The sequence below is a fragment of the Heteronotia binoei genome, chromosome 5 (genome assembly GCF_032191835.1).
Source record: "Heteronotia binoei isolate CCM8104 ecotype False Entrance Well chromosome 5, APGP_CSIRO_Hbin_v1, whole genome shotgun sequence".
Lineage (NCBI taxonomy): Eukaryota > Metazoa > Chordata > Lepidosauria > Squamata > Gekkonidae > Heteronotia > Heteronotia binoei.
Genome location: NC_083227.1, coordinates 49,738,238 through 49,762,659, shown reverse-complemented (window position 1 = coordinate 49,762,659; position 24,422 = coordinate 49,738,238). Strand labels below are relative to the sequence as shown.

Below are 24,422 nucleotides of genomic sequence, written 5' to 3'. Positions count from 1 at the left end.
CGCCACCCTTTGTCCCCGACCGTCAAGGAAAGAGGAAAGCCATTGCAAGGCCAACCCCTGGATCCCTGCGTCGGCAAGGCGGCACGCCAGAAGCCGATGGTCGACCATATCGAACGCTGCCGATAGGTCCAACAGCATCAGCACCGCCGAGCCGCCTTGATCCAGATGTCGCCGAAGGTCATCCACCAGGGCGACCAGCACCGTCTCCGTCCCGTGGCCCGGGCGGAAACCAGACTGGTAGGGGTCAAGGACAGAAGCATCCTCCAGGAAACTCTGTAGCTGCAACGCCGCTGCCCTCTCTATAAGTTTGCCCAAAAAGGGCAAATTCGATACCGGCCGATAGTGTGCCAATTCGGTCGGATCTAACGTTGTTTTCTTCAAGAGGGGACGGACCACCGCCTCTTTGAGCGCTGATGGAAAATGTCCCTCCAATAGGGATCTATTTATGATATCCCGTATAGGATATCTTAGCTCCCTCTGGCAGGTCTTAATAAGCCAGGAGGGGCATGGGTCCAATTTACAAGTTGTTGGGCGTGCAGATAGGAGGATCCTGTCAACTTCTTCCAGGCTGAGCGTGCCGAAGCCGTCCAGGACACAATCCGAAGACAGGCACGGAGCCTCAGGTCCACTAGCTGTATCCAATGTGGCAGGGAAGTCGGAACGGAGCGATGCGATTTTATCCGCAAAAAAATCCGCAAAAGCCTCACAGCCAATTTCCAATTCATTAATATTTGGTCTGCCCTGTGGCAGCGTAGTAAGGGTCCGAATTGTATTGAACAGTTGTGCCGGGCGCGAAATTGCGGACGCAATCTCTGCCGCAAAGTAAGTTTTCTTTGTGGCCTTGACTGCCATCTCATAGGACTTCATAACCTCTCTATAAGATGTTCGAGTCGCTTCGTCTCGAGTACGCCGCCATTGCCTCTCTAGCCGTCTGAGTCCTCGTTTCAACCGCCGCAACCCCTGGTTGTACCAGGGTGTCGGCCTTGAACGAGGGCGCAGAGGACGCCTAGGCGCGATCTCATCGATGGCCCCGGTAAGCCTATTATTCCAAGACTCCACCAGGTCATCGAGGGAATCGCCAGGGGGCCAGGGATCCCGCAGAGCCGTCAGGAACCGTTCCGGGTCCATCAGGCTCCGCGGGCGAGCTAAAATAAGCTCGCCGCCCAAACGGGGTTGGGGTGGGACGTCCACACGAGCCTTGAGGGCATAGTGATCCGACCATGGCACTGCTATAGAAGCAAGATCGTTCACTAAAACTCCCGACGCGAAGATCAGGTCTAACATGTGACCGGCCTGGTGGGTGGGTGTCGTAACTACTTGGGAGAGTCCTAGTGTTGCCATGGAAGACACTAGGTCCATCGCCTGATTGGAGGTCACGTCATCGGCATGAGCATTGAAGTCACCCAGGATCAAAAGCCTCGGGTTTTGCTTTCCTTCTTTCCTCATCTATTTGTAAACCCACATCAAGCAGCCGCTTTGCTTTCTTGCATTTCTTTTTCTTCGTGATGGTGCTGATTGCTGTCTTCTGTACAGTGTCATAAACCTCCATCCATAGTTCTTCAGCACTCTGTCTATCAACTCTAGTTCCTTAAACATATTATTCAGCTGCACTCTATATTCATAAAGGATGTGATCAAGGTCAAACTTGAATGGCCTAATGGTTTTCCCAGTTTTCTTCAGTTTAAGCCTGAATTTTGCAATGAGTAGCTCATGATCGGGGCCACAGTCATCTCTCAGTCTTGTTTTTGCTGACTGTAAGGAGCTTCTCCATCTTTGACTGCAGAGTATATAATCAATCTGATTTCTGTGTTGCCCATCAGGTGATGTCGATGTGTAGAGTTGCCTTCTAGGTATCTTCTGAAGAACATTAAAATCAAACTCCCTAAATTTGGGGATCCAGTGAGATTCTTAAATATAATACACTTCTTATGCCAATCTCCAGGTTAACCTTTGAAATGCCAGGAAAATATTTTAAAAGCTTAAAAACTTTTAATTAAAAACTGTAACTACAGAGAAACATGAAACTGAAATGAGCAGAATTTTGCTGAACGCCAAAAATAAGACTCAAAAAACAATATAAATTGTTTATATAATTATAAACTCAAGATTAAAGCTCAAAATAAAATAAAGTGCAATGAAATGAGCAATGTTTATTCATATCTGTGTGTACATTAAAGAGCCTTTTAGGTATTGTGAAAGATGATGTCTCAAACATGAAGCCTAAAAGAAGACTGATGGTGGATCAGCAATGAGCTTACATGGCCTATAATGCTCTCCTATGTATATAACATACAGAGCAAGGCATGAGCCTTGTGTTTTCCCTTCCCTACAAAGATGCAGTCCCTTCAGGTGCCAACATCAGAGGATGTGTGGAGGTGGCAGCTTTTGTGGCATCAGAAGTGCCAGCATCAGCCCTTGGAGACAGTGCAATGTGTAGTTCTTCGTTTGCTGGGGAGCCAAGCTGTTCCTTGGTGGATGCTGCCTCTCTGGCAATGCATAATATTGTTTGCAGTGAGCGGCGTGGATTATGGTCTGGCTCCTTGCCACTCTGCAAATGGAATTTGGAACCCATCCAGCTGGCTGTCATTTCAGGGGACAGAAGTTCTTGTTCAGCGTTTCTGATTACCACAGTCCTCCCATGCAGACCTGAGCTGGTGCTCAATCCATAGAGCAGGCAGATATGATAGCAGGTTTGTAGGCAGCATCATTAGTACATTAAACATAGTATGATGTTCAGTAGGTACATGATACAATGCCAGATCAGAAGCTCTGAACACTGCTGTCTGGTCATGCCTTTAGGTGGTTGGATTTGTAAGACAAGAGCAAGAAGGACTGAGAGATTACACTGGTGTACAGGAAATTGTTTACTAAGCTATCACTGAATTTTGAAGAACTGGAGTGTTGAACAGTCTGTTGCTTCAGACCAACATGGCTACCCACCAAAATTTTAGTTGATAGTCTGATGTGTGGCTACTGAATGGAGAGGCCTGAGTAGACACTTGGTCTCTCAGCAATGCTCCTTGCTTTTATGATACAAACAAATCCTCAGAATCCTAACATTCTTTTTGTGACCAACTCATTTTAAGCCACAGCACTCCTGAAGAAGCTACTGCCTTTCAGATGCATCCCTTCTTTGGTATGAGAAAAGAAGTACTAACTTACCCATACTGGGTTGTTGTGAGCATGGCATCACAGAAATGTATGTGCTGTGTTTTGAATAGTCCAAAGTGAGGTTAATGACTTGTTGTTAGTTTACATTACTAGTTACAGACATTATGGAACCCCAGTCTTTCAATCCCCATGTGATGCACCTTCTGCACTCTATATCTTCTCTCAAGTTCAGAGTTATAAGTAAGTCAGGCCATCACACACTGTCTCCTTTCTTTTAAAATCTCTAGAAAGCCATGACCTCTCAGGTCCGTAGCACCCCTATGACCTCTCAGGTCCTCTGCCTTACTCACAGAGACATCAGCAGACTGGGTAGCCCAGCCTGCTTTAATAACAGGCCCTCACTCAACACTCAACAGAGTTATTAGGGTTGGGGCTCAAACACTGTTCTATTCACACATTGCCACCACTTATTGTCATCCTAAAACATATACTGATCAAGATTTTAACTTCTCTGTTTTCTTTCCCTGAGGCACGCAGCCCTCAGGGTTAAACAAACAAGGAGTTAACTTTTATTAATGGTTTGAACATAACACTGAAAGAAGTAAAGTACAGGTTACAATGTTTCTTTTCCCTTAACCCTATCCCAATGTTTGGGGATCTTTTGATACAAATTACCTTTTCTTTCCATTTAACTTTAAGCTGCTCTTTGCCTCAGCTTCACTCAGTCAGACATACTCTTTTCCCTCTCTCAGTCTCTAACTGCCTACTCCCAACTGTCTCTCCCTAGCATTCCATCAGCTCTCCTTGGTTGCTTATAGGGAGAGCTGACCTGTCCATCACACCACAATGATTCCAGAGCCCAGTATACTGTTTAGCGCTATGCACCGAAGAGAATGGTTAATATGAATATATTGGTGCAGCCATAGGAAATATCTCATTTGCATATTAGGCCACACCCCTGACATCAACAGATGTTATATCACCCATTCAGTAGGTTACTTTCTGCATATTGACACAGAACAGTACAGCGCCATCAACTAAATTTCATGGATGTGCGTTCTCACTCAGCCCAATGAGAGACCCCTCCAAACATGGCCAGAGAGAGAGAGCCACGTGCAGTAGAGCAGGCAGTGACTGACCCAGGTTCTCCCAGGAGGGAGCACTCATGGGCAGCTCCATGTCTCTTGCTCTCTTCACAAGCTTACTGGAGTCTCAAGGTGGCAGAGAGAATAGAGCATGGAGTCTGGGAGTTCATTGCTACCTAGTGCCTTCCCTCTGCTGGAGATCTTTTTTTTGAGCCGGAGCCCTGGCCAAACCAGCTGGAACTGCATTCCTGCTCAAAAAAAGCTCTGGTTGTTCAAGTCACTGAAGTGACTAACTTGTGTTGAGCACACACTCGCTTCTCATTTGACCTCTTTGTGTCTGTGCGGCCGGATACATCCTTTAAGTGACCAACATAGAATGGGTTTCTTCTCCTGCTTTTTGTGGCTGCACAGGCAACAGCATATATTCGAGAAGTAGATTGCAAGAGTGGATCCCAAGATTAGTTGATAAGGGCAAATGCTGAAGGGACATGAGACCATAAGTATTAAGGTTCGGATCAAAAGCCTCAACTTGAATTATTTTCCTCATTTTATGGTGTGCCTTTTAAAGGTCAGTACTGGTTACAGTGGTAGCCGCAGCAGCAGTGAGAAAGTCTAATCGTGTGAGAAAATCATGTAATTGCACAAACTGGATGCACACCAAATTTGCTCATCCTTGCCAGTACAGTTCACCAAATGGTCAGTTCCCTACTTGCAAGTAGTAAGCATGATATGAGCCAAACCAGCAGATCAAAAGAGTAAAGACAGTGTAAGGAACTGAAGCTGTTTCCATATATTAGAAAATAAAGTCAATGGGACATATCGAGCTCTCTTATTGACACCATCAGTCATATTATATCTTCTACCAGAGAAGGGTATGTTAACAATCTCTATTAATCACCAATCACCATTCTGATAGTTGATCAAAAATTTTGACAGAAATGTTGATCAAAAATTTTGATTCCTTCAGTGCAACTCTCCATAGGGTGACATTATGAGACTCCCTGATAAAAGTCAATGGGCAATCCCACTGTCTTCAGTCAAATCAGCATATACCTGTTTTCTTCTATGAAACACGACAATGTTAAATATTAAGTTAGTATTGCTAGGCATCCCATAACTCTATGTACAGTGCCTAAAAACAGTCTCTGCAGAGAACAGTATAATCCTAGTGGATTTAGAAGGATGCAATTCAATTTAGGCTTGCACTGTAAAGAGCTATGATGTTTTATTTCCTCTATAGTATGAAACTAATTATTATTTTAATCCATACTGCTGCTCCTGCTATATGAACAAATTATTCCCATAACATTGTGGTCAGAATTTTTAAAATCTCAAAACAACCAGCCTTCTACTAACTTCTTTTATGAAGCATTGTCCGGTCTTTTAGAAAATGACATGTCACCAGGGGTCTTATGACAAGTCATTTTATCACCTAGTAGGATACCCTCATTTTCAATTCTTGCTGTGAAATTCAGTTTAAAATTAATGCATCAGTTGTTCTAATAGCATTCTCACTAACCACATCATTATAAAGTACTGCTTGGGTTTCTCTAAATGGAACATCATCCTGCATTTGGTTAGATGAAAGAAGTAAGATGTTTTCTGCAGTCAATAATGTTTCTTGGAGCTGGCAGTCTAGTTAACTATCTAGGTCTATGAAATGAATTGCATCCAAGCTGATGACAGCTTCTGAGGATCCATTTAATCTGGAGAGCCTCTTCTCTTTGAACAGGAAAAAAAAGATTATTGCAATATTAATTAAAACTCTGCAGTATATTTTGCCCCTGGGAGAAGTTCCTGCAATTTTATTTTTGTTCAGCACAAATTTTGTTATAAAATGTGAAATTTCATAAGAAAAGTCACTTAAGCCTTGAAGAACTACAGCCTAGGAAAATAAAATCGCTCAACACCCAGTAGTGTGGAAATTGCAATACATGTAGCCGAATTTTACAATAAAGAAAAGCAAGGATTTAATTTTTTTTTTAGGCTTCAGGGTCTCTGTGTGTGCTTTTAGAAAGAGAATGTGGAAGACAGATTAGAGGTTTTCATAGGCCCATGGTCTGTCATAAAAACCATTCTCATGGATCCTTATTTTTAGTAACACTGAATTTAATAATTTACCCCCAAGTAAATAAGCATAGATGGCAGTCTAAATTAGAGGTACCAAGCCAAGGTACTGAGCAGCAGTCCCTAGTACAACCATCTGAAACCTACCTTCCAAGCATAACTAAAACCTTGCACAAAATGGTGCCTCTCAGCCCTAACCCCAAAAGACAGCCCAGAAGGATGCAATGATTAATGGTATCAAAAGTTGCTGAGAGATTCAGGAAGATCAACAGGAGATCCCATCCATCCGCCAGGGCAACAAAGGCTGTTTCAGTCATAACCAAGCCTCATAACACGCTGGAAAAGAGCCAAACACTCCACTTCATCCAGGAATCCCTGGAAATGTCCTGCCATCACTCCGTGGCATCCTGCACATGCAGAAATTATGTGTTAAATCACAGACATCCAAAACACTCCACGGGCTTTCTGTTTTTCTAGTTTTTTACACATCCTTCATGCATTATATCTCTTTGGAATGCAATACGCATTATCACATATAAATAGGATTGTTATTGAGATGGGACTATCTTACTTTGAAATTAATTTATTTAGATATCCATTGATTCCTCTTGTTGTCTTTTTCTCTTTTAAAAGAGAGATTTATCTTAAATTTCTGTTTGAAGAGAAATCAATGCTCCCTGCCTCTGAGCATCTACAAAGTGAAATTCTGAAATATTGCTGACCCTTCCTTCCTAGCCCTCTTCTTTTTAAATTTCTCTTTAATTAAAATGGAATTGATTAGAAACTGATTCCAGATTCCTAGAAAGAGAGAAACAAATTGTTGAATTTCAGGAGGAAACTGGGTCAAGAAGAATTAGAAGTATTTTTCTTAGCAAAACTACTTACACGTTTTAATTCTAACATACCCTAGCAGGGTGATTACAAATGTACAACAGTTACCATTTCCCCATTCCTTGCCTTTTTCACTACAGCTTGGTAATATTGATGCTTGATGCTGGGTTTGATTTGAACCCTCATCACCAGCATGGCTTGATTTATCTCCTTTCTTTGCTTAATTGTTCACACACATACATTATCAGAGAACATCCACCCACTCACACATTCTGTCTCACTCATATAATAATTCTTTCAATTCTTCAGTAATTGTTTGTGTGTGTATGTGTGATGTTTAGGCTATTTTATCGGTAGCATCAGAAATATTTAGAAGCAGGTGAGCTTTAAGAACCCAAACAAGGATTGTGATTGTTGATGTAATCCAATTAAATGCTTAGTTGTTACAAATTCTCAGCCTTGCAGATGGGATACATTGTAGTACCTTTATAAAAGGGTCTCTCCATCCATCTGGAAACTGCTCAGTAAGACAACTCATTTATTTCTGCAGCTGGCAATAAGTGGCAGATTCCATGAATTTCTGGATCTACATATCAATGTCTCTTTATCAAGAGATGTGAGGGCTTGGTTTTCAGAAAGGTTTTGCTTTTCCTGTCTTGCAACATAAGAACAATCCTAAGCAGTCTACTCAGCAACCTACTCAGATTCATTAAATAGAGCTTACTCCTGGGAAAATGTCCTTAGGATTGCATAGTTAACATCACAGTGTCCTGAGGACATCCAGAATGTTGCAAGACTCAGTTCCAGATCACACAGGAAGGCCAAGTGCTGTTTTTCTCCACCCCTCCATTTTGCTGTAGGCATGGAAGCATGTGGGGGGAAATACAGTTTGAGGACTGGCAGTGAACTGCTTATACGCTTGCTCTCTGCTATTTTCACGATCTTTGCAGTATTTTTGAAAGTCACATGTATGAAAAATCTATATGGGTTCACTGCTGATTTGCATGCACATCATGAGGTGCGTCCAGCCAACAAAGTCTGAAACCTTCCTCCAACTTATAATAATATAATAATAATAATTTTTTATTTCTATCCCGCCCTCCCCGCCGGAGCAGGCTCAGGGCGGCTCACAACATAAAACATACATTACATCAATTATACTTATAAAATATGGTTAAGACAATTACAGAGTATTAAAATTAACATAACAGTATGGCGTTATAAACAGGTTTCAATAAATTTCAGAAGTAAAAACATTTCAAGAATAAAAGCATTTCTAGCAGCATATCTAGATTTGTCACAGTTTTCCGCTAGTTGAGGGCCATCTTGAAAAGGTGGGTCTTACAGGCCCTACGGAATCCCTCTAAACATCGTAGGGCCCTCACCTCCTCAGGGAGTTGGTTCCACAGTAATGGAGCAGTAATAGAGAAGGCCCGGTCCCGGGTGGCTTTCAGTCTGGCCTCCCTTGGCCCAGGGATATTCAGCTGGTTTTTCCCAGATGACCTCAGTGCCCTCTGGGGCTCATATGGGGTCCCTTAAGTTGATGGAAGACTTCAAACAAGCCACAGTTGCTGAGCAGCCCATGGTGAACTTTCATGCGATCCGGTACTAGTACATTCTGGTTTTACACATCCATGCCTTCTGTATATGTTCTTCAGTTTGCACCCAGAATTGAACTAAAATTATGATTAGATTTGGCCACCCTTCTTGCAGGTTGTAGCTGCATTCTTGAGCCTCACTCTCCCTGTTAACTAATGCTACTGCAATGCTGATATTAATGCAGGCTGGCATTAAACCTGAGCAGAAGTAGGGAACTGATCTGATGAGAAGTATGAGTTTATGTTCTGAACACTAATAAGGGAACACACCACCTCCGCATGTTGTCACCATGTTATCCACATTCCCCACGTTCAAATATATGATATGGTTTCCCTTTAGGTTTTTCCTACCAGTACCACCCCCACTGTTTTTGCAAGAGGGAGGGAAAGGACTTGTATGAAGGGATGACAGACAAGTCTGTGAAAACAACGGCAAGACACTTATCAGCATGGGTTTCTTATGCCACTTAATACAGATATATCTATTATCTGAAGTTTAATGTTATAATATTGGCAAGTCAGTCCTGGGAGGGTGTCTGCCAGATGCAATATTCCATGAGAAGTTATGACTCCCAGGCATTGGATATTTAGCAATGTGTGATCACCGTCTCCTGCAGTAGCCAACAGGTCTTCCAGATGTCAAGCAGGCAAGTTCTTTCTCTGTTGCCTCTTTTCCGTCATACCAGTGCCACCACATCTTTGCTACCATATCTGCAAGGCTCCTATTGCCTGTGAAGCAACACTGACTCCTAGTGCTTTAAAGATCCCAAATGTTTGGGGCCAAGAGACTGCACTGGCATGGCAGTCCCCGTCTTGCATTCCAAGCACTCAGGGCTCTTCCTTACATTCTTCTGGTGGCTGCTACAGTGCAGCTCCTTTCCTTGCCACCAGGGCAATGTGAGTAGGAAGGAGTCCAAAGAAGCTGTGTTTCAGGCTCCTCCCACATGGCCTGGGACTTCTCACTTAACTCTAGGATCATGGAAAGGAGCCATGGTATAGCAGCTCCCACCCCAGAAGTATGACATTAAAAGAAGACTTCTTTATCAGCATGGTGCTGTAACTGGTACAGTTGTTTATTTATTATTATTATTTATTTATTACTTTCCATTTATATCCCGCCCTCTCCGCAAGCGGACTCAGGGCGGCTTACAACAGCATAAAAAACAATCAATCCAATAAAACATATAAAACCATAATTTACATATATCAACTTTAAAACCATTCTATAGCGCTATTTCAGTCCAGTATAGGCGGTATTGACTTCTCGACTATGATTGCCAGCATTCTGTAGGATGTCCGGTGGCAGCCCTTTTTCAATCAAACCGCAAAAGCCTGTTTAAACAATTCGGTCTTACAGGCCCTGCGGAACGCAGACAAATCCCGCAGGGCCCTTATGGCTTCTGGGAGGGTGTTCCAAAGCCCTGGTGCTGCCACCGAAAAGCCCTGGATCTCGTCATACACAGCCTGGCTTCTTTTGGGCCAGGGGCAGACAACAGATTTTTTTGTCCCTGATCACAGTGTTCTCTGGGGGATATATGGGGAAAGGCGGTCCCGTAGATAGACAGGTCCCTGACCATAGAGGGCTTTAAAGGTTAATACCAACACCTTGAAGCGAACTCGGAACACAACAGGCAACCAGTGCAGCTCTCTCAGCACTGGCTGAATGTGCTCCCGTCGCGGCAGCCCCATTAACAGCCGTGCCGCAGCGTCCTGCACTAGTTGTAGTCTCCGGGTTAGCATCAAGGGTAGCCCCATGTAGAGAGCATTACAGTGATCTATTCTTGAGGTGACCGTAGCATGGATTACCGTCGCTAAGTCGTTGTGCTCCAGGTAAGGGGCCAGCTGCCACGCTTGGCGAAGATGAAAAAAGGCAGATCTAACAGTGGCTGCTACCTGGGCCTCCATTGTAAGGGAGGACTCAAGAAGCACACCTAAGCTCTTGACCTTAGGGACCGGTATCAGTGGTACCCCGTCAAGGGCCGGCAGCTGGATCTCTCTCCCCGGACCGCCTCGACCCAGGTAGAGAACCTCCGTCTTCGTCGGATTCAATTTCAGCCGACTCAGTCTGAGCCAAGAAGCCATGGCTTGTAACGCCAGGTCTAGATTTTCCAGGGTACAGTCAGACTGGCCACCCATCAATAGACAGAGCTGGGTGTCATCTGCATATTGATGGCAACCCAGTCCGTACCTCCTGACAATCTGGGCAAGGGGGCGCATATAGATATTAAATAGCATCGGGGATAGGACCGCTCCCTGTGGAATAGGATCATTCATGTAGGCTCTGTTTTTCATTTCTGAAATTTGAGTAGCACATATATCAAATACTTAAATATGTGATAATAACCTTCAAATCCTTGAGCGGGAAGGGACAGACGTATCTATGGAACTTCTCCTTTATTATGTTCCCAGTGGAGCACTACACTCCTCAGATAGCAATCTGCTGATGGTCCCCGGCCCCAAAGACATCCAGCTGTCCTCAGCCAGGGCTAGGACCAGGGCCTTTTCAGTCCTGGCCCCAACCTGGTGGAACTCTCTGCCAAATTCCTTCAGAGCCTTTTATAATTCTTCAGGTGCCTATAAGGCAGAGATGTTCCGTCAGTCCTTTGGTTGAGGACAGCAACAGTTACCATCTCAGCTGGCACCCTCTTTGGCTTTCTATGTCTGTCCTGCCCTCTTTCCCCTGCCCACGAAATGGCTGGCAGTCTGCAACTATAATAATAGGATTTCGCCATCTGTTTTTTAGACCGTAAATAACTGTTGTTTTAAATTGTTTTCTTATGTTCAATGTTTTTATTTCTTGTTATACGTGAACCAGAGCCTTGCTTCAGCAGGAATGGGCAATTCATAAATCTAATAATAAATAAAGTAGCACAATCTAATCTAAGCAGTTCAGTTTGCTTAATTAGAATCAATATTTCAAGGCCATATAAATATATAGTTAAAAATCTGCACAGGATAGCACCTCTGATTTTCTATGAATACTGCAGGCATGATATTTGTGGTTCTGGTTTGGGCGTTGTTTTCCTATTTGAAGCCATATTTTTTAATTTTAAATCTATCTTGTTTCTGTTTCAGGTGAAGGCAGCTTCCAAATACGTGGACGTGCCCGTAAGCATTATTTAAATATGACACTCTTTTCATATTTGAGGGCTCGATTGACTATGACTCACTGTGTAATAAGGAATCAAATATCTTTTTTTATTTAAAAAAGACTATCTGCACTTTAAAAAAAAATGTAGGCCACAGTGAACCTGAGACTTTTTGTACAATGCTTTCTGAGAGCTGATTCATTCCGAATGTTTCCTAGTGATTATCTGCTCTTTAGATGCCTGCTTTCATGAATCTGTCTCAAGTGCATCACATGATGTTTATCATCAAAGCTATGTAAAATGTCATAAAATCAGAGATACAGCACAAATGTCAAGCAGACTTGCAGCATGCAATTGTTTACTTTTGCATATGCTTCATTAATGTGATGCAGCTATAGCTTTCTTGATGGAATCTACAAAATACAATTGCTTCTGTCTGATTTGTGGAAGGAGGTGGGGGCAGGATGAACACAGTGCAAAAAATGAGAAAAAAAATTATTTTACGCACATTGACATATGTTATCATGAACTCTCCTTCATGTGAACTGGTCCAAGTCTACCCCCTTAACTTAATGGATACTTCAAGAGGCTTGGGGCAGTAACAACTTATGAGATCTTAGCATGGTACAGCAGGATTAAGAGATCAAGAAAGCAATATCTGGGAGTTTTAAGTTGAAAGATGCCCTCTGAACTAAATCATTGTACAATGCTCAGGAAGTGTGAAAAATTATGTAGAAATGCAACCACCATAATGAAATAATTATGGCAATAGAGAATTGATTTATTTGGGGCTAGTTACTGTTTCTCAGCTTAACCCATACTGTGTTTCTGAAGATAAAATGGAAGAGGGGACAATGCACTATGAGATCCTAAAAAAATGGATAGAATTCAAATAAATAGACTAGGACCAGACTAGGAGAGGGGACTTGTGTGAGGGAACAAGGAGAGCACAATAATTCCATTTACTGGGCCCAATTAGAAACTAACTATTATAACTGGAAGAGAAATTTAAAAATGCACATTAGAGAGTCCAAGAACTCACTGAAAGTATCATCACACAACTTTACAAAGGTTCAAACTACCCCACTAAACCTTACGTAACTTTTCAGGTTGCCAGTCCATGCCTGGCAATGGGTGGGAGGTTCAGGGGTAGGGACATGGAGGGGCATAGTGGCATATACAATGTTTATGTGTATGTTTTTCTCCTGCCACTGGAGTAGCAGTAGACGACAGCTGCTGACGCGAGGCCTCCCACCATAGCAGGAAGCCTGTCAGCCCTAATAACATATTATTCATATTAATGCAGTCCTCACTGTAATAGCCTTTACTGTGAGTTTTAGGGAAAATGTTATGTATGTGGACTCAAGGGAAGACTTTGGTGTTTTTGCCTGGCTCATCGGAGCCATATGAACTGAGCTTGGGGACTTGGGAACAAAAGGCTGCAGGATTCAAACCACCGCAGCCCAGGACCAATCACAAGCCCCCGCCAGTTTGAATGACCCAATAGCGTGCTTGCATGGGAAACCAGAGATGTATATAAGTTCGGCCTGTGGGCCCCAACAGCAGTCTTGTATTGTAAACCTTTACTATGTGATTCCTATTAAAGAGCTTGTTATCACCCACTCCAAGACTCTGCGATGCTTAGAACCCACTATATTATAATGGTGACAAAGGTGGGATCTGGATGAGCAAGGTCCAGGGCAACCTGACACCGCCCAGCGCACCGAGCACCAGCGCCGTCACAAACAGGCACTGCTGCCCAGCCCGATCATGGCCACTGCATCCGGATCGCAAAACTCCATTCCGGAGTTCGACATGGCACAGCCTGAGGCCTGGGACACCTGGGTCAAGACTCAAGTACCACCTCGTGGCACAGCGAATCAAGGATGATGAACACGAAATCAAGAAGGCCATCCTGCTGAGCAATTGCGGCATCGCCATGCTACAGCTAGCGGAGGACCAGGTTGCGCCAGAGACACTCGAGGCGTCTTCCTTTGACAAGATCATCGAGGTGCTGACCAGAAATTTTGTTCTGACGCCTACTCTCCTCACCCAGAAGCTACAGTTCCTCAACATCTTCCAAGAGCCAAACGAGACTGTAGCGACCTTCCTAGCCCGCCTGCAAGACTTGGGCAGGATGGCGGAGTACAGCGCACAATTGGAGGAGAACCTATCAAAGATTTCAGGTTTTCACGCCTGGTAACATCATTAGAGTTTGTAGAATCTTTCAGACTCAAGTAAAACACAGCACTTGAGCCCGAAAGATTCTACAAACCCTAAAGGAGGAGAATCTGCTCGTGAAATGCACTTACAGCCTCAGGGACAGGAAGGCACGTCAGAAAATTGTGACAGAATCAAAGCCGACCTTGGAGAAGGCCCTACAAATAGCCACCACCACCGAGGATGCACACAAAGAGAAAGCCTGCCACACAGGGACCAACGCCCACCAGCTGCGACCGGCCGCAGAATCAGACAACTCAGACGGGGATGACACCCTCAAGCTGCACCAGGCGACCCAACAAAAGCCTAGGCCACAAGCAACAGAATCGATCACCCCAAATACCTGCACCAGCTGTGGGGAGCCACACAAGCGGCACACGTGCAAGTTCAGGAGCATGACCTGCCATACATGCGGGAAGGCCGGGCACATAGCTCGGATGTGCCAATTGGTGGCGCTGCGCCAAGGAAAACTTGTGCCAAGGAAAACCTGCGCCAAGGAAAACTTGCCAAAAGAATGGCTGCCGCCACAAGGTTGCACTAGTGGACGACATCCAGGCATTCATCACTTCGGGGACCCAGGTATGCCAGTTGCCCATTCCCTCCCTGGATAAATACTACATGACTGTGTTCAGGGAAGACAAGCCCTGCAAAATGGAGGTAGACTCCGGGGCAGGCCAGACGGTCATTTCAGCCCACATGTTCAGGGAGATGTGCCCCAGGGGGGAAGCTGAATTAAAACCAACCTCATTCCTTGTCCGGGACTTTCAAAAGTGCGAGGTTGCAGTCCGGGGAGTGGACCTGGTCCACATTAGGTATGGAAAGTTCAAGGGCGAGCTCCCCCTCATTGTAGTGGAGGGCGATCTGTGCAGCCTTCTAGGTCGGTCTTGGTTCCAGGCACTGGGCATCCAAGTGATGGGGATCCATTACAACCTCATTCAAAGGGACTTTCAAAGGGTGGGCGAAGAGTTTCCCAGGGTTTTTGACGGAACTCTGGGGACATACAGCGGGGCCCCCATAGACCCAACGTGCAGCTCATATGACTGAAGGCCAGGCAGATGCCACTAGCTCTCAGGCCCAAGATCGAAGAGGAGCTTGACCACCTCGTGGCCCAAAGGGTTCTGAAACCAGTCGCTAATGCAAAGTGGGAGACTCCCATAGGAACCCCGATCAAACCCAATGGCAGCATACGCATCTGTGCTGACTGTAAATGCATGATAAATAAGGCGTTGCAAGGCCATGCATACCCTGTTCCAGTGGTGAGCCACATGTTAGCATCCCTAGCGGGAGCAGAAATCTTTGTGAAACTGGATTTCGCACAAGCGTATCATCAGCTCCCTGTGGACGCAACCACAGCAGAAGCGCAAACTATTGTAACGCGCCGGGGGTCCTTCAAAGTTAGACGTTTGCAGTTCGGGGTCAGCGTGGCTCTGGGACTGTTTCAGAACTTAATGGATTCCCTTCTTAAAGGCATCCCCAGGGTACAGCCATTCTTCGACGATGTGCTGATTGTGGCAGCCACCAATGACAAATTTGGCAACCACTTCCGAATGGTGTTACAGCGTTTCGAGGGGGCTGGGTTAAAGGGAAAATGGGGAAAATGTGTATTGGGGGTGCTCACCATAGATTTTCTGGGGTATACGGTGGTCGTGAGCGGCATTCATCCGGCCCAGGACAAAATAAGGCCATTTGTGATCCGCCGGCCCTCACCAACATGGCTGAGTTACAATCGTTCTTGGGAATTCTCAGTTTCTACCATGCCTTCCCTCCCCACAAGGCGGTGGTACCAGAGCCCTTACACAGACTGCTGGACAAAAAGGCACCGCGGGTTTGGGGTCGTCGGCAAGCCGCCGCTTTCCAGGTGGTAAAAGACATTTTGACTTCTAATAGCTTGCTGCTGCACTTTGACGAGCGGCTACCCATTGTGCTCATGTGTGACGCATCGCCTTATGGGGTCGGCGCCGTGTTGGCCCACAGGCTGCCGGATGGGTGCGAGGTTCCGGTAGCCTATTATTCAAGGACCTTACAAAATCCAGAGCGAAACTACGCTCAAATAGACAAAGAGGGCCTGGCTATTGTGGCAGGGGTAAAAAAATTCCACGATTACCTGTACGGCCGGCCCTTCACTATCTTGACAGACCACAAGCCCCTACTGGGCCTGCTCACCCCTGACCGACAAATGCCCCAAATGCTTTCACCGCAGGTGTTGAGGTGGTCCATCTTCCTGGTGGGTTATCTGTATGACTTTAAGTACCACCCTGGGAAAGCGATGGGTCACGCTGATGCTCTGAACCTCCTGCCGCTGCCCTCCATGGACCCAGACCTGGCCCCAGCATTCCAGATCATGTGACTGGAAGCCCTCCCGGACCGCCCGGTACACACAAAGGACATTTCCCACTGCTCTTCCAAGGACAAAACTCTCTCCCGAGTTCTGAACTGGGTGTGGAGGGGGTGGCCAGAAGGATGGGTGGGCTCAGAATTCTCTGCGTTTGCGTCCTGCTGGGACGAACTGTCTGTGCATAAAGGGTTCCTGTTGTGGGGAAGAAGGGTGGTGGTGCCCCCGGTACTGCAGCAGTGAGTCCTAACAGCGCTGCACGAAACCCATCCAGGAATTGTATGCATGAAGGCGCTGGCCCACAGCTATGTATGGTGGCCAGGAATTGACGACACCATTGAATCCTGGGTGGCCCGATGTCAGCCATGCCAGGAGACTCGTCCGGCACCGCCCTGCACCCCAGCCCAACAGTGGGAGTCCACTTGCAACCCCTGGTCCTGCCTGCACCTTGACTTCGCGGGGCCCTTCCAGGGGCATATATTCTTTCTTATTGTTGACTCCTACTCCAAATGGCTAGAGATAGTGCCTGTGGCCTCCACCTCTTCTCAGGCAGCATTAGGGGTGCTATGCAGAGTATTCACCACACATGTCCTCCCTGACACGTTGGTATTGGATAATGGGTCGGCCTTCACCTCAGCCGAGTTTCAGGATTTCTGTGGCCGAAATTTAATAAAACACATAAGGTCAGTCCCCTTTCACCCAGCCACAAAGGCCCAAGCGGAAAGAATGGTGTGGTCTACGAAGGACAGTAAAAGGGAGTAAAAGGACAGGTCCTCTTGTGGATCAAAAACTGACTAATTAATAGGAAGCAGAGTGTAAGTATAAATGGGCAGTCTTTGCAGTGGAGGACGGTAAGCAGTGGAGTGCCGCAGGCTCAGTACTGGGTCCCATGCTCTTTAACTTGTTCATAAATAATTTGGAATTGAGAGTAAGCTGTGAAGTGGCCAAGTTTGCGGATGACACTAAATTGTTCAGGGTGGTAAGAACCAGAGAGGATTGTGAGGAACTCCAAAGGGATCTGTTGAGGCTGGGTGAGTGGGCGTCAACGTGGCAGATGAGGTTCAATGTGGCCAAGTGCAAAGTAATGCACATTGGGGCCAAGAATCCCAGCTACAAATACGAGTTGATGGGGTGTGAACTGGCAGAGACTGACCAAGAGAGAGATCTTGCGGTCATGGTATATAACTCACTGAAAATGTCAAGACAGTGTGCAATTGCAATAAAAAAGGCCAACGCCATGCTGGGAATTATTAGGAAGGGAATTGAAAACAAATCAGCCAGTATCATAATGCCCCTGTATAAATCGATGGTGCGGTCTCATTTGGAATACTGTGTACAATTCTGGTCACCGCACCTCAAAAAGGATATAGCATTGGAAAAAGTGCAGAAAAGGGCAACTAGAATGATTACAGGTTTGGAACACTCCCTATGAAGAAAGGTTAAAACACTTGGGGCGCTTTAGCTTGGAGAAACGTCGACCGGGGTGACATGATAGAGGTTTACAAGATTATGCATGGGATGGAGAAGGTAGAGAAAGAAGTACTTTTCTCCCTTTCTCACAATACAAGAACTCGTGGGCATCCAATGAAATTGTTGAGCAGTCGGGTTAGAACGGATAAAAGGAGGTACTTCTTCACCCAAAGGGTGATTAACGTGGAATTCACTGCCACAGAAGGTGGTGGCGGCTACAAGCATAGCCAGCTTCAAGAGGGGGTTAGATAAAAATATGGAGCAGAGGTCCATCAGTGGCTATTAGCCACAGTGTGTATGTATGTGTATATACATATATATATTGGCCACTGTGTGATACAGAGTGTTGGACTGGATGGGCCATTGGCCTGATCCAACATGGCTTCTCTTATGTTCTTATGAAGGAAACGCTCCACCGAATCATATACGGGGAGTGGGAAGCATGCCTCGCTGAGTGCCTCTTAGCGCAACATTCAACCCCCAGTACGGTTTCCGGCCGCAGCCCAGCAGAGCTTCTCATGGGCCGGTGGCTGACAACCCTCCTGGATCGCATGCATCCAGACCACACACCCGACCTGCAAGAGGTACCAGAGGTGGTCTAGGCCCCCCGGGGGTTCGACACAGGGGACTTAATGTTTGCCAAAAACTTGGGGGGGGGGCAGCATGGATACCAGTGCAAGTATCCCAAGTACTAGGGGCCGTCATGTACGAAGTCACCTCAGAGGGGGGATTCACAATAAGGCGACACATTGATCAAATACGTGCACGAGAGGCGCCCAAGGGGAAAGACGAGGATGAGAACACAACCTCCCCGGCTCCTGCTCGTGGCGGAACAACCCTTGAGCCGGAGGAAGCAGAAGAGACAGCAGCTACACCCGTGCCAGAACCAGCAGAACAAACGGGACCACCATCAGCGCCAGAAACCCCAGAGGACCCAGTCCAACTGGCGGATTCCCCCTCGGCACCTGGGCCTCTGCCAGCAACGCCTGAAGAAGAAACTGCATCGCCACCAACCCCTGTTCTCAGGCGGTCGACACGAAAGCACCTAAAAGACTATGTCCACTAGGGGCTTGCGAACTAAGGGGGGAGGGATGTTATGTATGTGGACTCAAAGGAAGACTTTGGTGTTTCCGCCTGGCTCATTGGAGCCATACGGACTGAGCTTGGGGACTTGAGAACGAAGGGCTGCAGGATTCAAACCCCCGCAGCCCAGTACCAATCACAAGTCCCCGCCGGTTTGAATGACCCAAAAAGTGCTTGCGCGGGAACCCAGAGATGTATATAAGTTCGGTTTGTGGGCCCCAACAGCAGTCTTGTATTGTAAACCTTTACTATGTGATTCCTATTAAAGCGTTTGTTATTACCCACTCCGAGACTCTGCCATGCTTAGAACCCACTATATTATAGGAAATCAGAGTTGTGTTCCTCCCTTCAAGAAAGGAGAAGTAACTGGGATTCTAAGGCCTGCTATGGTAGAAGCACATCATTTTTATAGTTTGACAGACAGTTATGTTGGAAAAGGCAGACTGCTGGGTGACAAGTGACAATGAATGATATAAAATGGTAGAAGTATGATTTGGGACCCTACACCAAAATGCTGAATGCCTCAATTTTTAGTTAGGCCGCAATCCAACACAGAGTTTATAGGCTAAAGCATATAATTCTGTATGAGACTGCAACAGCCTTAGCTTTTAACTGCCAGATAGTTTAACAGATAATAGCCTATTTCTTCTTTCAGCCTGCCAATAGGTCTTTCTTTACTTTTTAAAAATTTCAGCCATTATTTAAGTTTTATAAAAGATAGTTATGAAAAAACAGCAGTGATGTACACCCAAAACAACCTTGATGATATTACTGCAAAACAACCACATCCGTTAATTTTAAAAGGGCAAATGGTGCTGTAGACCTCCGTTTAGAGCTTGGATTATAATGAAGAGAGCCCTTAAAGATCTCAGGCAAAGTACTCCGCTCACCGGAAATTAACATTTAAATTAAGGTTAAGTGCAATATATGAATGTTGGTTGGAGTCAGGGATTAGGAGATAAAGCAAGAGACGTTTGTAGGCAGACTTTTTGTTCAGAGAATTTACAGAGAGGAATGACTTAGTGCCACTTGTACCATCCAAATTCTGCATGTGGTTCCACACTTATAAAGGTGTGCAAGCAAGTAAATGAAAGCTAATGTTGTGAAGAAGAGGTTGCAATAAACCACAAGATTGGAGCCATTAGGGTTGCCAACCTCCAGATGGGCCCTAGAGATCTCTTGGAATTACAACTCATCTCCACACTACAGAGCTCAGTTGCCTGGGAGACAATGGTGCTCTGGAGGGTGGATTCTATGGCATTATACCCTGTTGAGGTCCCTCCATTTCCTAACCCCCCACCCCCAGGCTTCACCCCCAGATATCTAGGAATTTCCCAATTCAGAGAGAGCAACCCTAGAAGCCATTGTGTTTATTTTATGTAATTTACAGGCAAAATTTAAACTTCCCCAGTGCTCACATGATGAATGTCCTGAACATAAGAACATAAGAGAAGCCATGTTGGATCAGGCCAACGGCCCATCAAGTCCAACACTCTGTGTCACACAGTGGCAAAAAATTTTATATACACACATACACTGTGGCTAATAGCCACTGATGGACCTGTGCTCCATATTTTTATCTAAACCCCTCTTGAAGGTGGCTATACTTGTGGCTGCCACCACCTCCTGTGGCAGTGAATTCCACCTGTTAATCACCCTTTGGGTGAAGAAGTACTTCCTTTAATCCGTTTTAACCTTTCTGCTCAGCAATTTCATCGAATGCCCACGAGTTCTTGTATTGTGAGAAAGGGAGAAAAGTACTTCTTTCTCTACTTTCTCCATCCCATGCATTATCTTGTAAACCTCTATCATGTCACCCCGCAGTCGACGTTTCTCCAAGCTAAAGAGTCCCAAGCGTTTCAACCTTTCTTCATAGGGAAAGTGCTCCAGCCCTTTAATCATTCTAGTTGCCCTTCTCTGGACTTTCTGCAATGCTATAATATCCTTTTTGAGGTGCGGCGACCAGAACTGCACACAGTACTCCAAATGAGACCGCACCATCGATTTATACAGTGGCATTATGATACTGGCTGATTTGTTTTCAATTCCCTTCCTAATAATTCCCAGCATGGCGTTGGCCTTTTTTATTGCAGACGCACACTGTCTTGACATTTTCAGTGAGTTATCTACCACGACCCCAAGATCTCTCTCTTGGTCAGTCTCTGCCAGTTCACACCCCATCAACTTGTATTTGTAGCTGGGATTCTTGCCCCAATGTGCATTACTTTGCACTTGGCCACATTGAACTGCATCTGCCACGTTGACGCCCACTCACCCAGCCTCAACAGATCCCTTTGGAGTTCCTCACAATCCTCTCTGGTTCTTGGAGTTCCTCACAATCCTCTCTGGAGTTCCTCACAATCCACCCTGAACAATTTAGTGTCATCCGCAAACTTGGCCACTTCACTGCTCACTCCCAACTCTAAATCATTTATGAACAAGTTAAAGAGCATGGGACCCAGTACCGAGCCCTGCGGCACCCCACTGCTTACCGTCCTCCACTGCGAAGACTGCCCATTTATACTGACTCTCTGCTTCCTATTACTAAGCCAGTTTTTGATCCACAAGAGGACCTGTCCTTTTACTCCATGACTCTCAAGTTTTCTAAGGAGCCTTTGATGAGGAACTTTATCAAAAGCTTTCTGGAAGTCAAGGTAAACAACATCTATCGGGTCGCCTTTGTCCACATGTTTGTTCACCCCCTCAAAGAAATGTAACAGGTTAGTGAGGCAAGATCTTCCCTTGCAGAACCCATGCTGAGTCTTCCTCAATAACCCGTGTTCATCAATGTGCCTACTCATTCTGTCCTTGATAATGGTTTCTACCAACTTTCCCGGTATTGAAGTCAGAATGACTGGCCTGTAATTTCCCGGATCTCCTCTGGAACCCTTTTTAAAGATGGGGGTGACATTTGCTACCTTCCAGTCCTCAGGAACGGAGGCAGATTTCAATGAAAGATTACAGATTTTTGTTAGAAGATCCACAAGTTCAACTTTGAGTTCTTTCAGAACTCTCGGATGTATGCCATCCGGACCCGGTGACTTATTAGTTTTTAATTTGTCTATCAGTTGTAGGACCTCCTCTTTTGTCACCTCAATCTGACTCAGGTCTTTCAACACCCCTTCCAAAATTAGTGGTTCTGGGGCGGGCAAAAAGTTCTCGTCTTCCACAGTGAAGACGGAGGCAAAAAATTCATTTAGCTTCTCAGCCATTTCCCTATCCTCCTTCAGTAATCCTTTTACCCCATGGTCATCCAAGGGCCCCACTGCCTCCCTGGCTGGTTTCCTACTTCTAATATATTTGAAGAAAGTTTTATTGTTGGTCTTTATGTTTTTTGCAATATGCTCCTCATAGTCCCTTTTTGCCTGCCTGATCACAGTCTTGCACTTGATTTGCCACAGCCTGTGTTCCCTTTTACTAATCTCACTTGGAGTGGTTTTCCACCGCTTAAAGGAGTCCTTCTTACCTTTTACAGCTTCCATTACTTTGTTAACCACGCAGGCCTTTTCTTATGCCTGTTTGTGCCTTTCCTAACTTGTGGTATGTATTTTATCTGAGCTTCTAGGATTATAGTTTTAAATAGCGTCCAAGCTTCCCCAAGGGTTTTGACCGTATGTACCTTTCCTTTCAGTTTCCTCTTCACATGCCTCCTCATCTCAGTGTATTTACCCCTTTTAAAGTTAAACGTGGTTGTGGCGGTCTTTTTGGACAACTCCCTATTTATACAAACGGTGAAATCAATAACATTATGGTCACTGCTCCCAAGCGGCGCAATCACTTTTACATCTCTCACCAAGTCTTGGGCATTACTTAGGACCAAATCCAGGATCACCCCACCCCTGGTAGGTTCTGAGACCATCTGCTCCATAGCACAGTCATTGAGAGCATCAAGAAACTCAATCTCTTTCTCTCGACCAGAACACATATTGACCCAATCAATCTGCGGGTAGTTAAAATCATCTATTACGACACAGTTTTTACGTTTAGCCGCTATCTTTAAGCCTTCCATCATATTATAATCGTCCTCTCTCTTTTGATTTGGTGGGCGATAATAAACTCCCATAGTTAAATTCCCTTTTGGGCCCTCTATTTCAACCCAAAGCATTTCTAAAAGTGAATCTAATTCTCTGACCTCAGTCTTACTGGACCGTATATCCTCTCTGACATACAGAGCCACCCCACCTCCAACCCTTCCCTCCCTATCCTTCCGATATAGCTTATATCCAGGAATCACCGTGTCCCACCGATTCTCCTCATTCCACCAAGTTTCTGAAATTCCCACAATGTCTATGTTTTCTCCCAACACTAAACATTCCAATTCACCAATTTTACTTCGAACACTTCTAGCATTTGCATACAAACATCTATAATTTCCCAGGCGAGCTAGGCCCGACACCTTCCTCCTGCCATCTCGAGACTCTGGCAGACAGTCCATATTGTTTGTCGCCTTCACAGTGGACAACTCTGGTCCGTTACCCGGTAGAAAAATAGCAGCTAACCCTTCATCTCTTTGAGACGAGTCCTCCCGAACCAGAGACATTTCATCTCCTGTCGGCTTTCCCCCAAGATTTAGTTTAAAAACTGCTCTGCCACCCTTTTGATTTTAAGCGCCAGCAGCCTGGTTCCATCCGGGGACAAATGGAGACCGTCTCTTTTGTACAGCTCCCGCTTGTTCCAGAAAGCATCCCAGTGCCTAACAAACTTAAACCCTTCCTCCTTACACCATCGTCTCATCCACACATTGAGACTTCTAATTTGTGCCTGTCTCTCCTGCCCTGCACGTGGAACAGGTAGCACTTCCGAGAAGGCTACCTTGGAGGTCCTGGCCTTAAGTCTCCCGCCTAGCAGCCTAAATTTTTCCTCCAGGACCTCACGACTGCATTTCCCCACATCGTTGGTGCCAACATGCACCACGACCACAGGCTCCTCCCCAGCACTGTCTATCAGTCTATCTACTACACGCGTAATGTCCGCTACCTTCGCACCAGGCAGGCAAGTCACCATACGGTCAGTACGCGGTTTTGCCACCCAGCTGTCTACTTGCCTAAGGATCGAATCACCAACTACCAAAACCCTCCCTCTCCCCCTGCTCAGGGATGGTTCCTTGGTGCGAAAGGATTCCCGCTCACCAACCGAAGAAGAGGTCCCTTCTGAGGGCGCATTCCCCTTGTCCTCAGCACGGTGCCCTGTTCCCTCTCGACCCTCTCGCTCCCTGGCAGCAACGGGGCTGCTATGTTCAGAGCGGGGCTCTACTAATACGCCCCCGAGAGTCTTCCCCAAGTGCCTAACTGACCGTCTCTGCTTCTCCAGGGCAGTCACCTCGGCCTCAAGGGTACGAACTCGTTCCCTGAGGACCAGGAGCTCCTTGCATCGAGCATAACTACTGTGGAGCTTCTATGCCACTTGTATCCTGCCCTTCCCCACCAAAGTCTTCAGAGATACATACATGGAGCTAACCTATTTTATCCTCACAACAGTCCTTCAAGGTAGATGAAGCTTAATAATAGCCACTGGCCCAAGGATATGGTAAGATAGA

General features: G+C 45.7%; 1 protein-coding gene across 20 annotated transcripts in view; it reads left to right on the top strand.

Moving 5' to 3' along the window:
• CADPS (calcium dependent secretion activator) overlaps positions 1 to 24,422 on the top strand; it is a 625,900-nt gene that overhangs the window by 557,907 nt on the left and 43,571 nt on the right. For all 20 annotated transcript variants that reach the window (XM_060239432.1, XM_060239433.1, XM_060239424.1 and 17 more), the window contains one exon: positions 11,768 to 11,800. In XM_060239432.1, the coding sequence (XP_060095415.1) occupies positions 11,768 to 11,800 (33 nt within the window). The remainder of the gene's footprint in view (positions 1 to 11,767; positions 11,801 to 24,422) is intronic.